Below are 26,155 nucleotides of genomic sequence, written 5' to 3'. Positions count from 1 at the left end.
ACAATCAGCAGCAACTTAATCACTGGGAACAGGAAACCAAGGCTATGGACACATTTGGGTGTAGCTTATTAGAAACTCCCTATTTGCACTGGCCAAAATTCACTGTCTATGTTCACTATGCTCCTGTTACTGGGCTCTGGGATTACAGCTGGTCTGAATCAGTCCCTGGGAGGTGGTACAACGGTTTTAGTATAGTCCCTGCTGATTTACACTAATGGCAATCACAGCAGAATTGGGACTAACAATGCAGGTTCAAAAGTTTGCCCTGACTGGAGAGATTGCATAGAAAATATGACAGACATGCTTTACTCAGGACAACTTTCCTGGAAAGTTTGTGCCATAATACAGATCTATTAATACCTACAGCTTCTGCATTTTCTCTTACTCCTTTCTCTTCTACAGGATGTAGGCTTTGATCTGTTGCATGGCAATTTGTTTCTGTTGTCTGTCTAAAAAGCCTCAGAGACTACAAGTTATGATTTTTCCCTGATGGGCATAGCCTTCCAGTTATTCTCTGCACAGCCAGAGACAAACACCAGAATTTAAGGGCTTCTGTTGTCCTGCCAATAATCATTAATACAAATCAGAGGCTACTAGAAGTGCTCCAGTGCTCTCCAATTTACATGCCTGTCCTGTCATACCGGACTAAATATAGAGCAAGGAGCACGGTGACCATGAGGTAACCAGCGGTACTCAGTATTCACAAGGATTACAGTCATATTCCAGGGTTTCATCTCTTCTGCAGGTCTGAAATTCTTCGGCTTAAAAACTTTATTTTCCAAAAGTATTTTTGTTATGAATATTACTGCATTCCCCATCAATAAGTACAGAAGGTTTGTGCTCTCAGAGTTCTCCAATTGAACAGATTTCAGAAAGGAAGGGAGCAGCTTCAAAAATGGAGAAGCTACCTACTGTGCTCTTGCAGTCATTTCCTTCTTCTCCTTATAACTGCAAAAATAAATCAACAAATCTCTTTTCATGTGAATCTTTTTGAATTTTTCAAGGACTGTGCAAGGAGACAAGCACTAACAACCCAGCTTAGTCACATCACTTCACTTACATCTCACCAATGACGTTTTGTTAAGCATTGCAAAAGTCTTAGGCTGAATGGAGCCCATATGACTTGAAGTCCCAGTAAGGTGTAAGTGCCAGTGTTGCATTTGTCAAAGCAAACTTGATTCTTTCTCACTTATTTTGAAAAGTATAGAATTGCTGCTGGACTTAATGGGAAAATTTAGTTCATTACCTGACACGACACATATATACACTCCTGTCATCTGGAGATACTCCTGCATTTTGGCTTCATGGTAGGAGAAGGATGGGCAGAATGCAAAAGTTATGTGACCTTGGGTGAAGCAAAAAATAGATTTTATTGTGCTAGTGGAATAATCTCCATGGATGCCCTATACATAACTAGGGAATAAGTTAAAATCTGCAGATATCCCATAAAGAGGGTGAGAAAGAGTTCCAGAGCCTTGCAAGTGGCTGGACTAATAGCGCCATCTGTGAAAGCTACAATTGGCACTGGGGAAAAAAAATGGGTTTTAGAGTGAATATATCATGCCTTTAGGAACAGAGAGTGAAGTGCAGTTATGTCACAGTGAACAAGATGCTCTTACCACCAACCATAACTGGAGAAAACCTTTCTTTCCCTCCTAACCTTATCTTTACCCCAGAAATGCAGTCCTCAGTAGAGGTGTCCTGATTTTGTCTCCTCATCCACAAGAAACACTGGTGGAGCAACATAAACACACCCTGGTTAGAGAAATCAAGAGGAGATCTCCTTGCAAGGGGGAAAGCTGCCAAAGGCATACACCTTGTGTGCCTCTTCTCCCTCCAGCCCTGCTCTACTCAAAAGAAAAGCAAGGCCACAACTAAGTTCTTCAAAGGAAGAAGGCCTGTTCTGCCAGCAGCTTGGTTTAGTACAGGAGATGTCTTAGATGTGGATTGCATACCACATCCATGATCTCCACCTCCACTAGTTCTGAGCTTCACTCAAGCTTAATAAAAGAAATAAGGCAAATAATTATGACTACAATTATGGCAAGATGGATAAAAAGAGTCTCCCTAAGATTCTTTGGGTGGCTCTTAGGTTACTGAAGTGAATTCAAACTGCTTTGTTATAGTCTGTAAAAGAACATAATAGGCCCATAACATAATAAATGTTAGCTAGTATCCTATTAAATATCCATATTAAATGGTTCTTTCAAGGACTGATTACTCTTATTCCAAATCTTTCAGAATTATAGAAATAGAAACAGAGATTTTCAGTGACTGCAGGAAAATAGAAACATGGATTTTCAATGACAATGAAAATGAAAGAAAATGCTACAGTTTTCATCCTACCATAGAGAGCTCTTAGGGAAGAGACATTGTTTCCTATGAGAAAGGGCATTATATAGATTGGAGAATAGGCATGAGGATAGGAGGCAGGACTCCTAAGACTTTTCACCTTACCACATATCTGTGGGAAAAAGGATGAACATTTCTGAAATGAAAGACTGTAACCTTTCTGGCAATTCTACATACCATTTAAAAATTTACTTATTAGTAAAATACTACAGAGATGTTTTAAACAGCTGTGCTTGTGACTAATTATAACTTTCTGAGGAAGCATCAGCAAAAGCAATATGGATGTTAACAGTTGCTTTTGGTAATGAGTTTTAAATAAATTTTGATTTCACAAAATCTAAGATTGGGGCTTATAAACAAAATGCCAATTTCAAACATTATTATTTTTTATTTAATCCCAATATGACATAGTTTTTAGAAATATTTTTAAATGCAACCTAAAAAACTTAGTTTCACCTGACTGGGCATTTGTATGAAATTCGTAGTTGCAACTAGAGGTCAACAAGACTGTTCTGTCTTTGCTCACACAATCCACTGTTCCCAAGAAGCCTAAGGACTGAATAAGGAGGCACCCTTTGTCATTGCAACCCTGACTTGCTCATTCCAGTTGACTAACTTTCAAATTCTTGCAGGCATTTGGGAAAGAAGAGGTTTGTATCTAACATTCCTTATATTTATCATCAAGGTATCTGCATAACTGCACTGTGTATGTGTGAGTGCCAACCACCAAGCCTTGAAGAGCAAATCAGTTTCTCTTCTGTTTTATACTATAGATTCTTACAAGGCCACAATGACCAGAACAAGGGCTGAGCACGTAGGAGAGCTGCTATATTCTGTTATGCAGTCTTCACTTGGTGACTTACTAAGTATAGCAAACACTACCACAGTCCTCTAGTCCAGCTTAGAAAACTGCAAGGAGCAAAATCTCTTCATAGCCAGACAGACAGTCAAGCATAACACAGTACAGGGAAATGAGAAATGCAAATAAACCCAAGTGTTCAGGTAATTTGAGGTTTACTTTCCAACAAACCTGAGTCCTGGACACATGTTTAACAGAATACAACAGGTAATATACATGAATTCCTACCGCCAGGGTAATTTGCAGGTTGGCCCATGTTTGGGATGAACATCTAGACTAGTCTCATTCCTAAAAGGATTCTCCTAGATGCCAGGAAGGTCCCAGAGCCCTTCTGCAAAATGACATGGACTAAACACAGACCCTGGACTGCACAGTCAGAGGCACTGAGTGTTGACTGTCCGTAGCTTTTATTTCATGCTGCAGCCTGAATGGGGGAAAAAGCAAGTAAAGGACTTCATGTGAATTGTGGATTTTTTTGATGAAATGCCAGAGAATTTGCCTTAGCATTCTTGCTACCCTCTTTTAAAGGAAAAAAAAATCGCATACCTATTTAGGTCAGAGGTATTTTACATCAGTATATACAAATACATCTGACATGGTGCTTAGGGACAGGATTTAGTAGTGGACTTGGTAGTGTTAGCCCAGCAGTTGGACTCATGATTTTAAGGATCTTTTCCAGCCTAAATGACTCTAGATTCTGTCTAAAGCACAGTCTTTTGCAACATTCATTGCACTTGGGCCTTACATGTCTTTGATGTTGTATATTAAAGGAAAAAGCCTTTGGCATGCTCTATGCCATCAGCATACCCTTGCTAGAGCCTGGACTCATGCACAGGAGGAAAGCAAAAGTAGTGAAGTTGCTGGTGGCTTAAAAGGGTTCCCAGTTCAGCAAAGGCAGTGAAATGGCTCTTCTTTGGGTGCTAACACTGATTCTAGATTTTATTTCTGTACGGGGTTTGTCCCTCAGATTTGTCCCTTTGTTCTGTCCTTACAAGCAGATTGCTGGGAGTCACCTACTACAGCCTGGGATTAGGTCTGACTCCATCTTTGAAAGAGTTGCAGAAATGGAAACCAGAACCTACCTCATTTAGAAAAGCTACGCTCCTAAATGCAGTCAGATGTCTGTTATCACTTAACAGATACTCACATTTTCTCTGGGAGGCACATACCTCTGTGTAGGCCTGTGTTACTTGCTCATAGAGGGTCTGGTGGTGGTGGATGGCCAGTTCCAGGTCTTGCATTTCTGAGGGCAGGCCTCCGTCACTGCACATTTTGCACCAGGCATCCACACCTGAAAGGAACTGAATTCCAGGAACCATGAGCAACAGTGACACAGAACAACATCTCATCAACATCAGAAAACTTCGTAGAGTGCCACATATGTCTGCCACATATGTCTGCAGCAACAACTGAGAAAAACATAACAATTATAAAGGAGTCCTTTTGGGCACCTTGGAATGGCGCATACCTGTCACCTCCTCAGCACTTGAGGGACACCTAGATCCAAAGGCATGTTTTTTGTTTCTTCTGGATTAAAAACAAATGCTCATTTAACCAGGCTCAGCAAACACCCCTTCTAAAAGTCTTCGCATACCATGCAGAGAGGCCACAATATTGCAATCCAGAAAGGGAGGCTGCAGCATGTTTAGAAAAAAACATCAGCGTGAAGCACAAAAGGACACAGTGACAGCTCCAGCTGTTTCTGGCATTGTCTCATCTGTCAGTCTTCCCTCAGTCATTTACCTGTCCTGAACACTTCTCATTTGAGCAACAGAAAACTCCCTTTAAAATCATTTCTGACATTCATTTCAGTGAAAGATGGACAGTCTGTATTCAAGGAGTTCCCAATCCTGGTCCAGCTCAGTGGGATTGCTAATAGGATACCAAGGCTTTAACCCCCTGGGTCTCACATATTCTTCTGGCCCAGATCAGCAGTGGTCAGATACCATTACCATCTGATGACTGCTAGGCAGCCAGTGGGCAGATATCCATGAAAAGAAAGAAAAAGAAAAAAGGCAATGCCATTGCAATTGATATGGTTTAGCACCTTGGTTGGAAGCCTTAACAGCCAGCCAGAAACTGAACACTTAGAGGAGCAAAGGGGTGGAAAAAAACATGTTTCCACTCTTAAAGGCCTCCAGAGTAGTGCTGATGCACTTTGGCAGAACAAATTGGGGAAGCTCTCCTGTGTGCTGCCTGTTCTGCGAAAGAAAAGAGGAATTTAGTCTCTAAGGTTCCACCCTGTTTTTCTTTTAAGCAGGGCTTAGTTCAATGACACAGCACACATGTTCATATTTTGCCCATACTAACTGTCTGATGCCACCTCATTACTTCTCATCAATGTTTTCTCTTCCTCCATTTTTCTGTTAAACCAGCCTGCCATACTTTGGGCTATTTATAAAAAAGAACAGCTAATTATATAACAGATGCAGTGCCCTGTAGGATGAATGTATAATGCCACAAAACCACTCCAGGATCACAGTTTTATCCATTCCTGAAGTGTTCACCTGTGGCTTGTTAGTAAAGCACTTGCAGCATGAATTGCTATAAGATTCAAAGCAAAGAATTCCAATTCAACTCTGGCATCAGCATCCTCTTTTATTAGTACTGTAAAGCTATTCACCATGCTGCTGTGTAATCAAGGATATAAAGTGTTTGCATTGTAAACACTTCAGTGCACAAAGATGCAGTGACAAAGAGTAATTCCAAAACATTCCTGTCTACAAAGTACAAATCTACCAGGGACAACTATGCATTCCAGAAGACTAGAGGAAAGGATGGCAGGTTCTCTTGGATTGGTTTGACTTACAATCTGTCGAATCTGTTCAGATGAAATCCCCAAACACCCCTGCATAAAGCTGAAGTCATTGTATTTTGTGCCAAGGCGGTGGAATTCACATAATTTCCTATGCAGTGTAAGAGCACGGAGCCGAGATCAGTCCCTTTTGGGGATGTTCCATGAACCTCTTGATCGAAACAATGAACAAAAGACCTTTATACCTTATAGACCAGTGCTTCTGCTCCTGCATCACACTGTTATGGCTCTTATCAAAACTGCAGAATTCTACCAATTTTAGTAAAAGCTCTTGTAGTCATGTAACTCATCTATTGCTGTATCCCCAGACTGTGATTTGCACAGTAGGTGGGAAAAGTCTCAAGAAGATCCAGTGCATATAACCACATGTCCACCATGTTGTCTTGCATTGATCTGCTGTATATAGACAATGTCACATCAATTACTTTGTTAATTTTGCTTCTGCCACTAGCAGGAGCAGTTGACATCATCTGGTTTAAAAACTTTTAAGAGATGCAGCCTGTGAATGTTTTACTCTGATATCCTGAAATGATGCAAAGTGGTCTGTGCTGTGTATATAGAGTCATGTACGCAGAGCAAGTTTTTTTTTAAGGATTTTTGCAAAGTGTTAGTTCATGGCATAGGACTATTGATTTGGGTATTTTGAAAAATGTAGCTATGTTAATTTTTATTATTTGTCACACACTGTGGCAGACACAAAAAGCTTAGTTCAATGTAACCCTTCATGCTAGAAGCATATTCACATCAAAAAATCACCACTTGAATGAGTTGGAAGAAGTTGCATTTAAAATTATAAATTACTAACTGTTAATTTGGAACAGGAGCCATTACTGTCCACTGGATACTCAGTACCATTTAAATTGAATGCTTAAATTTATAGTTAGACTATTGACTAGAATATCTCCTGTTGGGAACATAAAAACTGCTTAAATGTGATTTGAAATAACAATTGTCCGTGCGTTTCAAGGCTTCAGGAAAGATTGAGAAAAATTTCTCCCCAAAAATAAAGAAGTCCCTAGGGTATCTTTGTGCCTCTGATCCAATCCAAAAGTAACTTTAAAGTAATGACCTACACTTATTCCTGACTCACAACCTATTCACCTAAGTTGCAAATTCTGTATGCAGTTCTAGCCGGTAATAACGTATTTTCAGACCACTTCTTACTAACTTTCCTCAGCGACTGCTGTGCTCTGTCACATGGTTGCTCCAAAGCACAGCTCAGACATTTTGTACTCTGTATTTCTTCACAGATTTGCACAGTCCTACCGCTTGCTAGGCCTCTGTGTGGAAGCTGCAGAATAACCAGGGTGGTTCTCCTAGGACCCAGAAAATTTAGAACAAAACTCTAGTGTGCTTTCATGCTCCAGAATGGCTGTGGGGAAAGGTGGGAAGAAGGCCAAGAAGCCACTTTCCTCAGTGACTTTTAATACCTCTTGATACCCTGATTTTTTTGTTTGAGGCTAATTCCATATTTCCTGTTGCTGTTTCTGGAATTTCCCTATCTAATGCAGAAGTTATCTTGGTCTTATGCCTGTATCTTCTAGATATCAACTGGATTTTCCTTTTCTCCCTTTCATCAAGTTCTTCCTCCCTATTTTCTTTTTCTCTCTTTTTCATTTCCTTTCCTCATACAGGGGAGTTGAGGGTGTGCTTAGACAGATCTGGGCAGAAATGAGAGATGAGAACAGTAGTCTTCCTGGTTGGGGAGTAAAGTAATATGAAACAAATGGCCAGGGGTCAGTTTTCCGAGAATCAGCATAAATGTCTAGTGTGTGCACCTAACACCTGCTACCTTAAAGAGTAACTCTGCTTGTGCACTTCTGAGGGTAGAATTCTGATCCAGAATTAATTGGCTGAGATCTCTCAGCTGATTGAAAACATTAATTTGTTCATTCTGACAGGATCTGTACAGTGAACATCTTATGAACAATTTAGCACGCTTTTAGAGATTACATCCAAGCAGGGGAGGACACCTGGTATGTGTGCTTCCCCCATCTGGCAGTTAGAGAGCTGGAATCTCATCTGGAGTAAATCAGCACAGTCCTCTTGAAATCGCAGTGAGATAAGGCACGTTGTCCCATGTTCTATTGCAACTTTGAATAGCTCAGACAAACCTAAACATACAGAAGCAGATTCTCTTTTGCACTAGAATATCTCCATGTTAGCACTTGAAAGGGAGGGAAAAAGAAAAAAAAAAAAACAGAAAGAGGAAAGAAGGAAAAATAAACAATCAAGAGATTTGTACCAGGTGGAATTATAGGACATTTGGGAAACACCTCCACCGAATCTGCTGAATGGTGTCCTGACTTGGACATAGTAGTTGTTTGGAGTTTAGTTTACTGGCTTTTGATCAGACACATGTGTTGAAGGATCCCTGGTTGGAGGCTAACTTGGAATGGTTTGTTTTGTTCTCTTTCTTCCATTTTTTCCTTTTCTTTGCTGTTTTCTTGATGATGGCTTAGTATGTACAGGTTGTGCTTAAAAAAATTAAGGAAGACACAGGTGTGTGCACACCCACAAAAAAAAATAAGGAAAAAAGAAAAATAATTAAAAAAAAAGCTTTCATCTAGGAATCCATTCAGCTGAGTCCCATTCAAAATGCCACATGTATCTGCAATAAGAGCCAGGAAAGCAATGGGATTCTGAGGCACATGAAGACAGATGTGAGGTTCGATTCCCAGCAGGATTGACTCAGCCTTTCATCCTTCCAAGCCAGACGAATTGTATTCTGTGCAGTTTTCTGTGTGGGGTCTTTAGGAAGAGACCTTGAAAAACAAGTTTCTTCCTGCTCAGCTTGCATGTTATAGAAATCGTAGAGCTTTGCAAAAATCTCTGTCCCAAACTAACAACTTCCTTGCAGGTTTGGGCGTGCAAAAGGCTGGAAGATTATGGTCCTAATAGACTTGCTTCCTGTTGGTATCACAGAGAACTTCAATCAATAGGAAGGAATGAACAAAGAGACTGTAGCAGCTTATCACAGTGGAGAAAAAGGCAATCTGCACATCAGATCTGTGCGAGGGAAGCAGGGGTACACTGCGGGAGAAATGGTTGGATCCACAACAAGATTACCCTTACCGACAGAACAAAGGGAGCAAAAACAGATTTGATCTGCAACAGAGGAAATAATGGGTTTATCTACATCTTTGCTTCATAGATTTAAGCCTTATTTATTGTAAAATAACGAAGCCCTGAATTAAGTTTAAAAAATCAAACGCTGCGTGATGTGAAATAATAAAGAATCACATTTTGAATGAATGTTGGATGGATAACAGATTGTTGTAAACCAAATCTCAAATACCTCACTATTTATACTATACAGAGGTCAAATGACTAAGTTATTAGCCTTCAGGTCATTGGTTTATTTTACCAGAGTTACTAAGGCAGGACTGAAATTTTAGTCCTGGCTCATGGACACACTGACACCCACATTTCTTTTTTGCAGCAATCTGAATTCACGGGTTTCATATCAGCATTTATCTTACACTGAATTTTCTCTTATTGCAAGTGAGGAGCAACTGCTATCACAATTAGCAAATTGTTTGTTAGTAATATGAGACTCGCTTCTGTCAGACAGCACAAACTTCATTTTGTTGTGAGGAGATGCCAAGGCAGGACTGGTTTTTTCAGACCCATCCATACAACTGTGAAGAAGAAAGACCCAAAGCTGAAAGTGACGTTACTGCGGCTCTTTTTCAAGTTAAGGCTAAGGCAAAAAACCCACTTCAAGAGTATTCAAAAGGCAAGAAGACAAAAAATAGTCACCTTTAGTTTCAGAGACAGTTCAGTGCAGTTTTCTGTTTTATTGCCTTTCATGCTGTACAATACCTCATAAGTAGCACACAAGACTGACACTTCAGAAAAATAGGGGATCACTCATAAAAATCCCCCAAAACATCCAATCCTAAACCACACAAAGAAGAAATAGCTAATTCATAATAAACCTTAAACATTTTCATTGTGACTATAGACTGGATATAAGTTCTTTTTTTGAGTTTTCTTTATGAATACATGATGATTGACAATTATTAACATGAAGACTACTCCTAAACACTACAGTGCCTATTGTAAGGAGATGAAAGTTTTTGTACTGGGAATCTTCCTTGAGTATCAGTCCCATCAGAGGCACAGAGTGTGCTTACATGAGTAAGTGCCCAGTAGGGTGAGTAATTGCTCTATGCTATGGCCTGTTGTCAATAGGAAACACAGAATAAAGAAAAATCTATTCTAATTCTACAGTCAGAAACAAACAATAAGGAAAATCTTTACTCTCTGAGCTAACCTTTTCTATACATATATTCTGGATTAAGAGGTACAGTTTCTGGCTTATCCTACAATTTCTTCTTCAGATGCTTCAGGTATGGGTCATTTTATAAACACCAAGAACACCCACTTAGTAGCCTTGATATTAACCACTTGGAAAAACAAGCACACGACAACACTGAAAAGAGCTCCAAAGCAGTCTTTGTCACTGGAAAATGAATGTAATCAACATATGATCGATGTTGAACCATCATCATTAGGTGGACCTGGTTTAGGTGTAAAAACAGCGGAAGGTTTATTCACTGACATATTTTAAACCTTTTGTAGCTATGAATTATGGAATAATTCTGGTAGTTATTAAAGACACAAACAAGAGTTCAGGGACATGGAAAATTTTCTTGGATGTTCCTATCTCTGAAATCTCTACTTAGTGAGGTCTAATAAAGTCTGGGGCTATGGAGAGCGCTGCAAGAGTAAGTGTTAGAATAAATTCTGTAAGTTTCATTAACAATAATGTTCTTTGACTCCTAGAAATTGTCTGCTGGTATGGGTCTATGTCCTGTGTGTGAACATTCCTGTGCACATAGCACATATACATATAGGTGCAGATACATACTTGTCTTCCCGCCCATAATAATCCCGAATTTATCCACAGCACCAACAAAATATTAGGCAGTAGAAACAAAACAGCTTGTTACTGCACCATTGCACTTCATTCATGATCAGACTCCTCATTATTAAAGTGAAAACATAATTTCTTACCCACCAGGGAACATGGGCCGGTTTTGGGGTGGAAATGTTACTATTTGTTTTTGACAGACTGAGGCACTAGGAACAAGGCTCTAAATCTCTCTGCACATAAGCCAAAAGCCATCAAGTAATAATTGCAGCATCATCATTATCAACGTAGCAGTGGATCGTTTTTTCACTCACAAAAGCAACTCACCTGTTCAGCTTTCTGGTGGAAGACAGCAGACATGGCTAAGATGGTGCTGCGCTCATCCAGAGCTGCAGCAAAACTCTTCCACTCTTGATCCAGCTGGCTGGATATTTGTTTAATTTGCTGGGAAGCATAATGGCCTGCCTCGGAGAGCCTTGTCGCAACAGACATGATTCGATTGATGTTGACATAGGCATTCTGAAAATTAAAAAGCACACATAAATAAAGAGAAGGAAGAACTGTGACTACCCTCTGCCTTCATTACACATTCCAAACACCATCAGCTGGAGTAAAGCCAAGCAGTTCAGTGAGAGCAATCAAGCACCTGCTTAAATATGCGAGAATAGCAGGCATACTACCTTCCACTCTAAAAATACATCCCTTTGGAATCTTTTTGCTCATCTATGCCATTATCTAACACTATTATCTCCCCTTCTCTACTTGAATTTATTTATGTAAAACTAATTTGCCATACTTTACCTATTTACTCCCCTGTTAGGGTCTACTCATTGTTTTTATTATTTCTGTTGCATTACTTCATATTTCCGGATGCTATATCCATGTATTCATAAGTAAAATGTTTGCTTTCTGTCCTTTGAGAACTCTCTGATAATCCTTTATAGACACGCAGTGTCAACAAATGGAAAAGTCTCACAGAATTTAAAAGAGCTCATAAGGATATTCTATAGACATATAAGTGTTTCCATAGAAATGTCTATTACATTATAGGCTTCAGTTAAAATGTTATCTTTTCTGCAGGCTATTTTAAGCTGTTCTCCAGCAGAGATATTATTTAACTTCACTCTGCATTTAGAAGGATTCAAAAAGCCTACTAAAAGGGTAATATTTTCTGTTCTTTCATAAGAATTTTCCATTACAGTTTTTATTCATCCTTGAAGAAGTGGAAGAACAGTTTTTTCTCAAACTGAACTGTGGACAGCAATATAATTGCATTGCAATATCCCCATTCTGCATAGGAATGTAATGCTGCAAATAAATAGCCATCATGACAATGTCTTACAAAGATGCACCATCAAAAGACAAATGACAGCTGTCTTGCAGATTTTTGGAATGTCATTTGATGTAAGCACTTTTCCTTTCTCTTTCCTCCTCACCAGATGAAAGGAACATCTCAGAATTTCAGATGTTTTGCTAGTGTTGACTTACTGCTGCTTTCTTGTCTCACTGAAGTATTTCAAAAGGGCTTTAGGAATTTCTGAGACTAGAATCTGTAAGACCCTTATGCACAAGGACAGACAACAGCCCTGATGATTTTAACAGTATTACTCATGGGCAAATAATAAATCAGAGATGGAAGTGTATGTTGGAGCAGGATCTCATCATAGAGTGGGAGCACAATGTGGAAAGGTATCTGCCAATCCAAACATGAAACACAACAGAGCACTGCCAAGTCAGGCACAGTTCCAAACTAAGTTGTAAAGCAGGGCAAAGTATGTCTGCAAAGTGTGTGGGATAAATATGAAGTACACTCATCATACCTGTAGCTGATAAAGGGGAAAAGGATAGAGCCACACCCCATACAGCCACTCTGCTCTCCTTGGTAAAACCATGACTGTGAAAGTTGCCACCTAAATAACACAGATCTAAAGCAATACTCAGCCTTCAGTTGTGTTTTTTCCCCTGATCACAAAGCCTTTTCTTAAAAATTGGACTTGGCTCAAAATTGTCAGATTAGTTTTAAGGATTTTTTTTTTCCAGTACAATTAGAGAAACCAATCAAAATTGTTCTGGAGTTTAAAGTACACTAAAGAAAGATACTCTGATTTGTAATTTTAACCACCAGCCATAGTCAAACACTTCTTTGTGTCCCCCTAGGTTAAAAACTGGAATTCAGACTAAATATTTAAGCCTTTTTCCCAGAAAGTCTTCATGACTAAGCCTCAACCAAGATCATTTTGCAATGTTTCAGGTCAGTCCTTCTGGTGGAAAGCAGTGTAGCATGACTGCACTGCTACACTATAGTTGCTAAAACTTGGATGAGTTGTGTCGAAACAAGATATGGAACTTTGCTGCGTTTGAAGGAAAAAAAAATTGCTGGAGAAGTTTTGATTTCATGTAAAAAATGGTTGCCTTCATCCTGATTTTATTTTTTTTTCCGTGCAGAATTATCTCAGCCACTGCAATGCAATGGGAAAACAACTGTGAATTCCTTGGTTCACTACAGTGTATAGACATGTTAACTAGCAGGAAGGTAAAGGTAAGATTAGTTGAACTACATCAGATGTTCTGAGTCTGTTTTTTAAGTCAGAGACATTTATAGTTTTTTATGTCTGTTGTATTTTTATACAGAGATGAGGATGAAATTTCTTTCCTATATGAGAATTTTTCACGGAAGGCTACCAATTCACTAACTCCATAGCTTTTTCAGCAGAAAGCAAGGAGCAGTTTGGGAATCACCTGTCCACACCTCCACTCTTAGTGCACCAAGTGGAACAGGCTCAGGAAACAGAGACCCCTGAGCTTTCTCTGCTCCTTTCTGAGCAAGTCTGAGTTTCTGAGCATTCCAATCGAGTATAAACTAGGATGTGCTCTTTGTAGCTCCAAAAAGTCATTCAGTGGAGATACCTCCACTTCCCTGACACATGCACCCTTTATCTTCATTTTTTTTATCCCATCTCAGTGATGCAGAGACACTGAAGTGGGGTTTGGACACATAAGATTTGTTCAAGGTCTCACAAAAAAACACGGCAGAGCAAAGTTTTGGCTGAAGAACTGGAACTCAGGATAGCACATCCTACTAGACATTTTACAATTTCAGGACCTTTGCTCAATGTCACTATTACTGGGAAAGACTAAATCCCTGGGAGAAACTGGAAGATATGGGATTTCTGTTGTAGATTGATATAAAATGCAGTATGGCTTCAAAGCACTCCATAATTTATTTTCAAGAGAAAAACATTTAATTGACCACAATTCACAAAATGCAAGACATTTCCACCTTGAAGAAGTACAAGATTGTTAAGAGCCTCTTTTTCATCTTTATCTGCCAATGTGTAATGGTCTGAGTAAAATGGAAAATCTATGCTGACAAAATTCAACCATTGACATCTCGCAAAGTTAAACCTTCCTTTCCCTCTGGTTTGTTCACCTCTAAAAACTGAGTGAATTGAGAATTTTTTTTCTATGTCACTATTATATAGATCTTCTTATCTTTATATGATACAAATTACATAGAGCGACTAATGTCTGTGACTTTATTTTTCCTTTAGGCTCAGAAAATCCACTTCATCAGATGCATGAAGACTCTCACTTTAAACTTAATCTAATGCCTCACCTTTTTTTCAAAACAGAGGTGTCCCCAGAAAGGACTGCAAAGCTATATAGGACCACAATAGGTCAAACAATTAGAAAACAATATATTGATGTACAGAAGTAAAAGCACTTCAGTTGACATTCTGCAGTCATGACACTAGGATATGCCAAATGTTTGGGTAATATATATCCTTCATCATGGAAAAAACTTTATTTTACATGTATTTGCAAACTTTCCAAAAGCACTCCACATGCTGGAGTTAATTTGGTATTGACTTTATTTCAGCTTTGAAACTTTAGTCGAAAAAAGGGGATTTTTGCCTTCTAAAAATCGCCAAACTGGCAAACAAAATAAAAATTTCCCCACATGTACATTGGCATCATGATGCATAACAGTCTCTTTTACAGTTTAGGAAGGCCTTGTGCAGTGCTTTGCAAGTGAACATACCCCACTTTGTGCACCAATTCTTAGTCCATTTCTGCTGCCTAACCAAGGCCTTGACTCTGGCCATCAGTGTGTGTTACACGGCTGTTCCTGCAGCCAAGAAAGCGCTGCTGAGGTCCTGAGCACACGGCAGGACAAGAGTCCTCAGTCTCAGCAATAAGCACTGACAGTAGTGGAGTTTCAATTGTGGAATGATCTCCCACAGGGAAATGCAGTAATTCAGCCCTGACTATCTCGCAGGCATGCTGGGAGACCTTCCCTCCTAATTAAACCCTCCAACCCTAGCTGGAACAATACTTTCTTATGATACACTTATGACAGGAATACCTTACACTCACAAAAGAAAAATGAGGAGTGAGAAGCATTAAATCTGGAAGGAATTTGGCTGTGTTCATCTCATTTCCTAGAGAACTAGCTGAGATATTGTGATGGCAAGCAGCAAAGGTGGGCTGCTAGAGAAGGGTTTTGCAGATTAATTGAAGGTGAAATTTGATTGTTGAAGAGTTGTTCTTGAAAACAAAATTTTAAAATAACCAGTTTACACTGTGTTATTGTGAGTTTAGAAACCATATGTGAAATGAACCTAACACATAACTCCAAAGCAGAATGCTTCAGTGACCAAAAAAACTCATGAGATATCTTTAAGACCTTTAAGTTTCTATAACAAGGCCCATTACATGTAGCCTGTTGCAGAATAATACTGGATGGCATTTTAGCTCTGCCTACATACAGAAAAATACCATTCATTTAAGACAGATGTTGGGAATTTTCAATAGACACTATTAGCCTTCACATGATAACTGTAATGTGTTTGAAATGTATTGTGACTAAGGACAGCATGGATGTCCATGTAGTGTCAGACAGCAGGATAGGCAGCAATGACAGCTCTGAATGCTGCCATTTTTATGCATTCCCCACAGAAAGTTGGAAGTCATTCTTTAAGGAGGCTAATAGATCCAGGTATAAAAAAGTCCAGGCAAAAGCAACAGGAATAACTCCAGTTACTCAGAACAAATGGCACATATACCATGTATCCAAGTGCAGAGCTACAACCAGTCTGCTTTGTACCATATTGAAACATCAGGGTTTTGTTCTCTAGTGGATTTATTAGACTATTGATATTCCTCAAAAAAGGTCTGAGCTAAATATTCATCCTTGTGAAAAGTATTATTGCATCAGTATAAACATTATACAGCTGTGATAAAGACTAACATAATTTATTTTGAAACTGAAGTGAAAACAAGCACTGCCTTGAATCATAGGGAAAAAAAATAATCTATGGTCCTTATTTGAAAGAAAAATAACACACTACAGTTTATTACCTCAAATATATGATTTCCCCACATCCCACATTGATCATTTAAAAGAAAGAATTATTATTGTAACAAACAGAGCAACAAATTGTTTTTCCAAGCAGGAGCTTTGGTCACAGCATGCCTATAGAGATGTACGGGAAGATCATGCGACAAAAGGCATGACCCAATAAACATTTGGAGTGTGTATTTTCTAGAGGAACTGAAGACAATATTTTAACTATTATTAGTTATGCCAGGCTTAAAGGACACTAGGCACATTGTAAAGAAAAAACAACAACAACAAACACAATCAAAACAAAACACCTTAGAAATCCAATATTAGATCCAACTTCCACTGAAGTTTGTAGGGGTTTTCCCTGCAAAACATACAGCCACCCTTAGCTACTTTGTCCTCCTCCTCTCTCAATACTGACTTTAATGTATTGACAAAAAAGCCCCATGAGCCATAAACAACCTCAAGCCCCAAAACCAAAAAAAGTTTAAAAAAAGAGAAATATCTGAATTTTGTAATTAGCATGAGAGAGCTGAAAGACTCATCAGATATAAATCTGATATTAATTAAATGTTTGGTTTATCTTATTAAAACTCACTAGAATCTTAAGTTTTCAGACTTGTGTGGGTCACAGTACTCTACCTGGGACTGCAAACAAATCTAAGGGTATCATTATCCCCTTTCTCTGGTAAAGAAACTGGTTAAGGATTCCTGTCATTTTGTTTTTGCAGCCAAGTGTTACATGAAGAGATTGAGAAATACTGGACTATAAACACCAATGAGTACATAACCAATAGTAAATTCACCAGCACTACAGCTTCCTCTCTAACACCTTTTACATTATGTAACCTGATCCTAATCCTTAACTTCACACATATTTATCAGTGGGTAACAATGCAAGAATATTCTCGATATGCAAAAGTATTTTATGTATATCAGTATTGTAGGAGCAGAGCCTCTGGGAACCGACAGCAAGGCAAAGACCATTTCTTCCTCTGAAAGTGTACAGCACCTAAGTGTAACAGTGGCCTAAACCTGCTACTCTTACTGAAATATAAATATCACCAAATAATATGTGCTAGTCATTTTCCAACAGAAATCAAACAGCACCATGAATAAGTGAACTAAGATGTCGCCATAAAAATAAGACAGGAAAGGGTTGCTTTAGTTTCAGAATCCTCTCATTCTTCCTGCATGCTTTACCACCTGTGGAGTGACTAGTATGCAGCTCAACACCCTAATGCAGCAAAGTGATGTCTCCTGCATGCCAACACCCTCATGTTCACAATGCTGACTTGCTGAGACACTGGGACTCCACATTTTTCTAGCAAAGAATCTTCTCTGTCTAAAAAAAGGTACATCACTGCTGACATAAGAGCAGCAGCTTCAGGTTAGTTCAAGTAGCTGCAGCTTAAGGTTATTACATTTCCCACTATTTTCCAAATATCCTTTCAGTTTGATACATCCCCACATCAGCTATTTCAAAAATAGGATGCCCAGCCTTCTGCAGGACAATGGCTGTGGTTAATTCCAGAGCCCTGTTTAATTCCACTCTTCAGGCTTGTAGTGGTTTGAACCAGGTTTTCCCCCTGAAACTAAGAAAGTGGTAACCCCCAGGGGGTGGTGACCCTTGGGGCTTGACCAATCAGTGCTCCTGCAAAATATAAACATATCTCTGGAGACCGGAAAAAGAAGCAGTAGTACTTTGGGAAGAAGAGGTGGCCATGTTGTAGAGGCCACGAGGAGAAGGGGCTCCGGCCCCTTAGGGGGCTTTGCCCCCCCCCAGCCCCGGTTGGGGGGCTGCAGGGACTCGGAATGGTGTTGAGACTGGACTGAGTGCCTGTGGCTGAGAAGCTGGGGGAGTTTCTCCCCGGTAGGAGCAGTGGGAGACGCTGGGAGCAGCAGCGGAGACAGCAGCGTACCGGAGCAGTGGCAGAAGGCCAAGCAGATAAGAAGCAGCAGAAGCCGGTATGCAGCTAAGACAGACACAGAGGTGTCTGAGGAGAAGGAAAAGTAGCAACAAGACAAGAGACCCGAGCCAGCAGCAGGAAGAGAGTTTCGGAGGGTAAGAACTGGACAAACCAAAACCTCCAAACTCACTAGAGACCCCTCCGAGAAAGAGGAGGGGGTGGTGGACTGAGAGGAGTCCTAAAGTGCAGTATGCACTGCTGAGAGGAGCTAGGAAGCTCATGGCCTCCTGAGAGATAAGCCAGGACGGCCGAAGGAATGTGTGTGTGTGGGGGGTGACCTTGGCCCCCCCTGCTCCAGCTTCAAAGAAGCTGGCAGCCATCTTTGAGGCAGAGCATGGGAGCTCTGCACAGGGGCTTGATTTCCCCTGAGGATACCAGACCGTCACGAAGACCCCGGTGCTTCGTGATATGACCATGGTGTAGCGGCCGTGTCTGGGGTTACGCAGCCCATGGAAAGACCCCCTGTTTGAAGACGGGGGCCAAGAGAGGCTTGGAAGACCTCCCTCGTGTGTGCTGGCAGAGAGCCAGCAACTACTACTGCTGCCTAGAAGAGAAGACACAGAAAGCCTACTGCCTAGAGAGAGAGAAAGACCTGCTGCTGACAGACTGGAAGGGGTCTTTTCTTCTTCTTCTCTCCTGGACTTTTATTTAGAGAGAGAAGAGATTTGGCCCATTGTAAATATTATTGTCATGGTAGAGATAGATATAGAGTTAAGATTGTTTGTAATGTATTATAGTATTTATTTATGTGTATAGTCTTTCTAATATATTCCTTCCCCCATATTGAGTCTCGTGTTTTTGTCTGGAAAACCCATCTCACATGGGGTTGAGATGTGGGTGGGGGGCTAGGAATAGGAATTGGATTTTGGGCCTTACTGAAACCATGACAAGGCTGTAAAACTCACCTCACGTGCCAGCCTGTGTAACCCCGGCATTGAAATACCCTCTGGAAATGTTGTGCAGAAGCATAGCCCAAATACAGGCCTTTCAGCGACAGGGAAAGTTTTTAAAAACCTGTTTCATTGTGAGGAATTTCAATCACTGAGTAAAGCTCTGATATTGCCAAAAAATACCATGGAGGTCTCATTTAGATTGGGTGGAAAAAAGGAAGGAAAAAAAAAAGAAAAATATAGGCCTGAGTTGCTTCTGTATCCTGAAATATTTCTGTAGTCTTTTTTAACCTGACTTTGCCACACTGAGGTAACAATACCACAACCCATTATCTAATCTCTCTTTGACAACTGAAATCTGTTGAGCAATTTTTTAAAAAAGTTCCTACTGAGAAAGCGTATCACAAGAAATTTTAAAATGGAAATTTAAGTTCAATAAACTGTTCCTGTTCTCTGTATGAATTGATGTTGATCCAAAACCAAACAGAAGACATCACCCCATCATCAGAGGGGATTCCAGGTCGAGCTAAAAAAAAAAGCATATAAAAAATGACATACAGCTGTACTGCTCTCTTTGATTTATATTCCTATAGGAATATCTAAGAACATAGGATTATCTAAGAATACACATAGTGTTTGCATGTTTGTTACATTTTGGGATTCCCCCGTATGTTTCAGTCCCATTAAATAGGGCAGAATTGGGCATCATCTCTTACTGTACTTGGGGACAGATGGAAGAAGAATGTTAATTTTCTATTAATAGCAATGATCCCTTTCCAAGCTTAATTTCCAGCTATTTTAAGAAAATAATACCACCCAGTACCGCAAAAAAAGAATAAAGGAAAATTCCATGGCTTGACTGTTTATTGGTGTTTTCTGAAGAATTATGACCAACTTTGCATCTTTCATAAGCCAAATGAATTTTAATGCACTAACCTCCAGGACACATTTATTTGTTAGGACTCTGAGAGCAGCAAGTGCTGTATGGAGGCAGTGCTATCCCGTATTTTGCTAGATGGCACTGTGAGGGCGAGCTTAACAATCAGTGCCTAGAGCCTGGTTTTCAGTGCTTCTTTCAGATATAATCACAATAAATACATTAATAGGCATTATAAACATTTATTCATCTCCCACTGTTATGCAAAGCCCTAGTGGGGCACAGTGCTTTAAGTGGAGAATAGCCAGCTAGGTGCAAATGTGGGGTGGAATTCAAGCTGGAATTTGGCTGGAATATCAGGCTTAATGCCTGAACAATAAGAAAGCCTGTGTGGTTTTAACAGCCTCAGGCAGCCAGGACCCCTTTTTCACATTTCAGACAACTGCTCTCCAGTACCCTGTCCTTCAGCAGCACAGCAAGTGTGGCTCTCCAGTGACTTATACCTTCAACTTTAACATCAACCACCACCTTTGAGGTCTCAGCCCCTGCAGCTGTAGCCTGACCATGCAGAGCATGAGCAGGTTCACCTGTAGGAGCTGATTTACTCAGGGCAAGCTTTGGGGTACTTGACAGAGAGCGCTCAGAGAGGGCTTATCTCTGCACTGTGCAATTGCAGCAGGGGGTATACATGCATCTTTCTAACCCACTGCAACAATCAAAACATCAATACACTCTGTCCTCATTTCTGTGCTGAAAGTTTCCAGAAGAAACACCTTATGCCTGGAAGGAATAAGAAAATGAGGAAAGCACTTATAAACGTATAATGATGATTTTTTTTTAAAGAAAAAAGGTAAATTTAGTTGCATTCAGAAATTCTGCCTGATTAATAATTGAAAAAGGCAAAATCCTACTGTGGCCACAATTGACAGCTTGATTATTGTCTCTTTTTCAAGGTTCTAAAAAGTACCTTGGCAGGGTAGGGGTGTAGAAACATAAATTATTAAGGTGCCACCTATAGCTTTCAATAATTTCCCATCAAAGAAATGTCAAAGCTTAAAAAATATTGTATTTTCTCCCCAAAATGTAAACTAACTCCACGGAACTGTGCTGAACTTACATCAAGGAAATAATCATGTATCAGCGTTTGGGTGGACAGAGCAACACTGTTTGCAGAATGAGGGCTGCTGCCACAGCCCAGCCTGACCTTCCTGACTTCACCTTTCACAGTTCCACGGTGCTCTCTGAACTGGAGGTGGCCCCCTGTGCGGGCCCTTTACTCACTCATGTGTTGTTCACATCGTGCTCTCAACTCACCATGGAATTCATGGCAAAGTGGTTGTGTTGGGTCTGGAGGTCGAGGGCATGTTGGTAGCTCACACCGATCTCCGTGTGACTCTGCAGGAACAACTCTTTGTTGTGGCTGATCCAGTCGAACATCTACAAGTTACATAAGATAAAGGGAAAAAAAAGTTAGACAAGAATGGAAACAATGAGAGACAGTGCAAAATATAAAAATCCTGTTATGTCTCATAATATATGTATATGCATATATGTATATGCTCATAGATGTATATGCAACACAGACAAAATCACCTCATCTATGCTCCTCATTAAAATAAACTGTCATCAAGCAATGGAAGCATTGAAGTTATCATCATATTTCATTATTAACAGAATGACAGGCCCAGAAAAACATTCATAAAGCATGTTCCTTAGAAAGCTGATCCCATAGTCTTTTCCTATAAGTAAACTATAATCAGGGATTGCTTCACTGACCAAAGATCTAGCAGTTCATAAAGTACCTTTAATCCCCAAATGGACCAAAAAAATTCCATAAACATTAAGGATGCAATTTTCTCAACCCCCTTTCTTTTTTGTCTGTACATAAAGTTTCCAAATGTTACATTCAAATAGCCAGTTGACTTCCTACACTTATATTTCCCAGGTCTTTGCAATTCCAAAGCCATAACCTAGTCTATCTTCCACTTATTATTTTTGGGAATGAAGAGAGAAAAAGGAAAAAAATGTATTATATTAATATCTATAAAGAACACACATTTCAACTTCTTCCACTTCCAAATGTATTTCCAAGCAAAATGGATTGTTCTGTACTTCAGACACAGACAGAAATATATTGAATAAAGCTGACAGAACTCACTCCTTATTTTGAAGCACATTAATGCGACATTTCAATCTGCAGCACGTTCATTCATTATAAGCTGTCAAAAGTCAGGGAGATAGTGCGTTTATGTTTTGGTGGTTTGTGTTGTATTAGAGACTAAATGCATTTAAAGTGAGAGCCTTTCATTCTTTACTCCTGACTACAGTTCTGCAGGCAAATACAATCTCAGATTTCTTCTTTTCTGCAAATATTTTTGTTGCAGAATCTCTTCAAAGCACGTTCCCTCATTTCCATCCCAGCAAGGTAGGGGACTGTCCATTAATAAGGACTCGTTCATAATAAAAAAATAAACAAATGAAACCCTAAGTCATTAATCCCTTATAAGAAAAGAAAAGCTAATTATAGAGGCAGCAGAGCTCAGGTGAGTACAGGCCTTGGTGTTAGAGAAAGTGGTTTAGAGTCAAAAGGCAGTGATGCAGCTTCTAAGTAACCACCTTATGGTCACAGAATGAGTCCAGATCCTTGCTGTAACAGCTGCATGTCCTCCAGTAAAGAGCTGGTTTGTTCTTTAGCCCTGAATAACAACTTTTGCCCTGTGACAGCTGAAGAACACTCAGAGCCCACTGCTCAGGCACGGTATGTTGCTGTAGTTGCTCAGGGTCAGTGCCCCGTTCCCTGTAGAGATGGTGCTCCCGAGAGGAGAGAAAAGGCCCTGTATGGGGCACCTACGACTCCTGCAGTAAAAGCAACATTTCATGCTGAGCACTCCATTCAGCACTGGAGTGCACTGCTTTGTGCAGGGGATTTGCAAAGATAATATTGAATATCCCTTTCAATGGAAGGCAAATAAACATTGCAAGTGTCACCAGACATGCTACACTAACCTGGTCCCAAAAATCTGTCACATATGCCTGACTTTTTAACCTTTTATTTATGAAAATACATTTGCAGCTACAGAGTCTGCACTACCTTGTATTTTGTGTTGATGAATAGTCCTAAAGACCAATTTTGGTTCAGGTTACAAAGATGCAAGTCCAAAGTGATATCAATGAAACAATTAATTTCTCATTTGTACCTATGGAGCTGATCAGCCCTATCACCATTTTTTCGGGAAACATAACTAACAACATTTTTGCAAGGATGAGGTCAAGGGTTTCAAACATTACTGCCAATTAAACAGAACAAAACAACCTAGTACACCTGAAGAGACATCTAAAGCTTTCTCATTGGATTCCTTTTTCTCACTTTATGAAGATTTAATAAGCAACATTAGCATAAAATAATTTGCCACACTTGCAGTCTTAGAGGAAAAAAAAAAGAAGAGAAAAGCCATAAAGCTAATAAAGAAAGGAAAGTTCCATAACAGCAAAGTTCATGTCCCAACAACAAAATTTTACATCTCTGCTGAGAGATCAACAGAGATTTCTTGTAAGTAGATATATGTTTGATGTGAACATTTTTTAATGTTTTAAACAATCTAAAGACATTCAGGGAGAAGAAAACTGGCAGCAATCCACTAAAAATAAACAGTAAATTTAATATTTTATGCTCAGTAAAGCTGAATAAGGATCTTTTTAAGACACGTAATTTAAACAAGTAATCTATTGTTCTGTGGATAGGGAGCATTTCCTCCATCTAATCTACACACATATTGTTGGATGAGAATCCAGCGTAAGTTAAACCATGCTTCTGCCTTTTAATATAAAATAGTAAACTATGAGGAAAAAGAAAGGAACTTTAGGAGATGATTAATCTTTTTTTGTCTTTTTTTTTAATCAACCGAAATACACAACAACAGTTTAAAGGATGTCCTTCAAGAATTTTGAGCAACACTGAGCAACAGACTTTGATGATGAAATCTGTACAACCTTTAAAACAATATGGTTTTTAAACTTCTATCCATGGCCAATAACAGATTTTGAAAGAGACTCAATTTCAGTTTAGTCTTTGAATCTTTCTATGATATTATTCATAAAAAATTATTTTGGTTTCAGCTGGCCTATGCCTGTAGCAAATTATCCCCTATCAATATGATCTGGAGTCTTGCCCTGACTCTCTCACATCTCACACAAATGCCCAGAGAATGAAGAGGTTTGCATTTCATGTGGTTTGGAGCTGGGAGAAAATCAAGCAAGACGTCTCAGAACAAGTGCGGAGTAAAAAAGATGCAGATTCAGTACAGTCAAAAGTAGGGTTAATGATGACTTTGCTCTGTAAAAACATGCATTGCTCCTGAGTCTTAATGAATAACAAGCAGTATTTACAAACAGTCTTGCTTTACACAGCAGCCAGGGCTTTTCAAGACTGCAGACATGCCAACCTTAAGCAATGCAACAGTGTGTCTGAGATACACAAAGAAGTTCCAGATGAACTGGTACCTTGGCATAACACAGTCCCATGCTGTGTAGAAGTGCCAAATTGACCCTCAAAACAGCACAGCCTGAGCTCAGTACCACTTGGATTTGTATCCACACTGATTTTGTTTCCAGGGCTGGTTCCTTCAGAGACTTCTCAAGCATTTCTGCTTAATGCTTACTTAACTATAGACATTTTCCCAAGTAACCAGAAGAGAGTATTGGGAGTCTGGCATCATGGAATACTTTGTATTTTCACCCTCCTAATCAAAGATGCATGGAAACAGTAAGTATTACACAGTCCCACAGGTCATGAAATTTCCTTAACAATTGTGGTATTTAAATAAATAAATACTTAAAAATGGGGTCTTATTTGCTTTTGAGATCTAATGGATTATGTTTTCAAACTCTTTTCTTTGACCATAAAGTCAAAAATGGACTTCAAAAAAATTTCTCATAATAATATGACTCAAAGTTGAGGCACTGAAAATACCAGATGTCAGATGACTTGTGATGCTGCTGTGAGAGTTTGCAGCAGGTTTGCCGTGTGTGGTCAGGAGGTATCAATATGAAGGTCTGTCAACATTGTCTGGCCTGGCTCACATTACTAGCAATATTTCTTGAAAGCTTTCAGGTTAAACTTGTTTTCCACATGAGAAACTCTGATGCTTCCTGTGTTCCTGAAGTGAGTGTGCTGCCTAGTTTGTTTAATTAAAGCACACCATTACGGATGTGAACATGGCAACGACCCAACAATTGCTGTTTCACTCAACCCTGGGAGGACTGCCCCAGTTTCAAGGGGCTAATCTGGGCTCCTGAAAAAACATTCAAGATCCTTTGACAAGTTAGTATCCCTGTCAAAGGAGTGAGTTTTTAACACAGTAAATATCAAAGTTTGGCAAATGTGCTCTGTGAGATCAGCTTAAACAGATACAGTGTCTCAGCAAACTGAGATTTCCTGTGTCGTTCTAACATTGCTACACAGCACTGTATCAATTGATCTCATACCATCCATGAAAAAGACTGTCTTAGCAAACCTAGCCAAGCGATTATCATAAAATTATTGGATCTTTCATTATTCCTATGACTTACTTCTTAGCTGGAGTTATGATGACTGCCAGTGACTTAATTCTTCTCGTAAGCCTTCTAATCATTCCTGCATTCATGAATTCTCACCAAACAGCAGCACAAAATAACTAAGATTGGACATTATATCACTAAAAACACATGAACCAAATGTCCTCAGTGTCTCCCAGCCTAGCACTTCTCCACACTGCTGTAGATAATCTGGAGACCAGCTACGTCATTCAGAGTTTTCCAGTGACCAAGATGCTGGGGAGAGGAGTTAAGCACACTTAAAACAGAAGATCATCTTTCAATGTGATTATCTCTTGTAGTCCCATTTCAAACAACACATAAAGGAAATTGAATGCATATGCTGAAGAATGTTAAGTGCTACATTTAATTAAGGAAATTAGACTTTTATGAGAGAGTCAGAATTATCCGAAGGGTCTCTGCCCAGTGCTTTGAGAAGCCTCACTGTCATTAGTGATCATATATGCACCAGTAATTATTATACATGTGGTCTTGAGGCCACTTCACTTGAGATCAGGGTATCAGACCACATCTCCAGCATCAGTCCTGCTGGCAACAATGAGTTCTTAACCTCATGTTTTGTCATCATAGTTGA

General features: G+C 39.5%; 1 protein-coding gene across 2 annotated transcripts in view; it reads right to left on the bottom strand.

Moving 5' to 3' along the window:
* KALRN (kalirin RhoGEF kinase) overlaps positions 1-26,155 on the bottom strand; it is a 512,316-nt gene that overhangs the window by 261,978 nt on the left and 224,183 nt on the right. For both annotated transcript variants that reach the window (XM_027679018.1, XM_027679019.1), the window contains exons 7-9: positions 21,304-21,426; positions 11,233-11,424; positions 4,381-4,512 (exon numbers count right to left, since the gene is read on the bottom strand). In XM_027679018.1, coding sequence (XP_027534819.1) covers positions 4,381-4,512; positions 11,233-11,424; positions 21,304-21,426 — 447 coding nt within the window. The remainder of the gene's footprint in view (positions 1-4,380; positions 4,513-11,232; positions 11,425-21,303; positions 21,427-26,155) is intronic.

This window comes from Neopelma chrysocephalum, unplaced genomic scaffold, assembly GCF_003984885.1.
Source record: "Neopelma chrysocephalum unplaced genomic scaffold, ASM398488v2 Primary Assembly neopelma1_44, whole genome shotgun sequence".
In the NCBI taxonomy this organism is placed as follows: Eukaryota; Metazoa; Chordata; class Aves; order Passeriformes; family Pipridae; genus Neopelma; species Neopelma chrysocephalum.
This window is presented reverse-complemented; position numbering and strand designations above follow the sequence as displayed.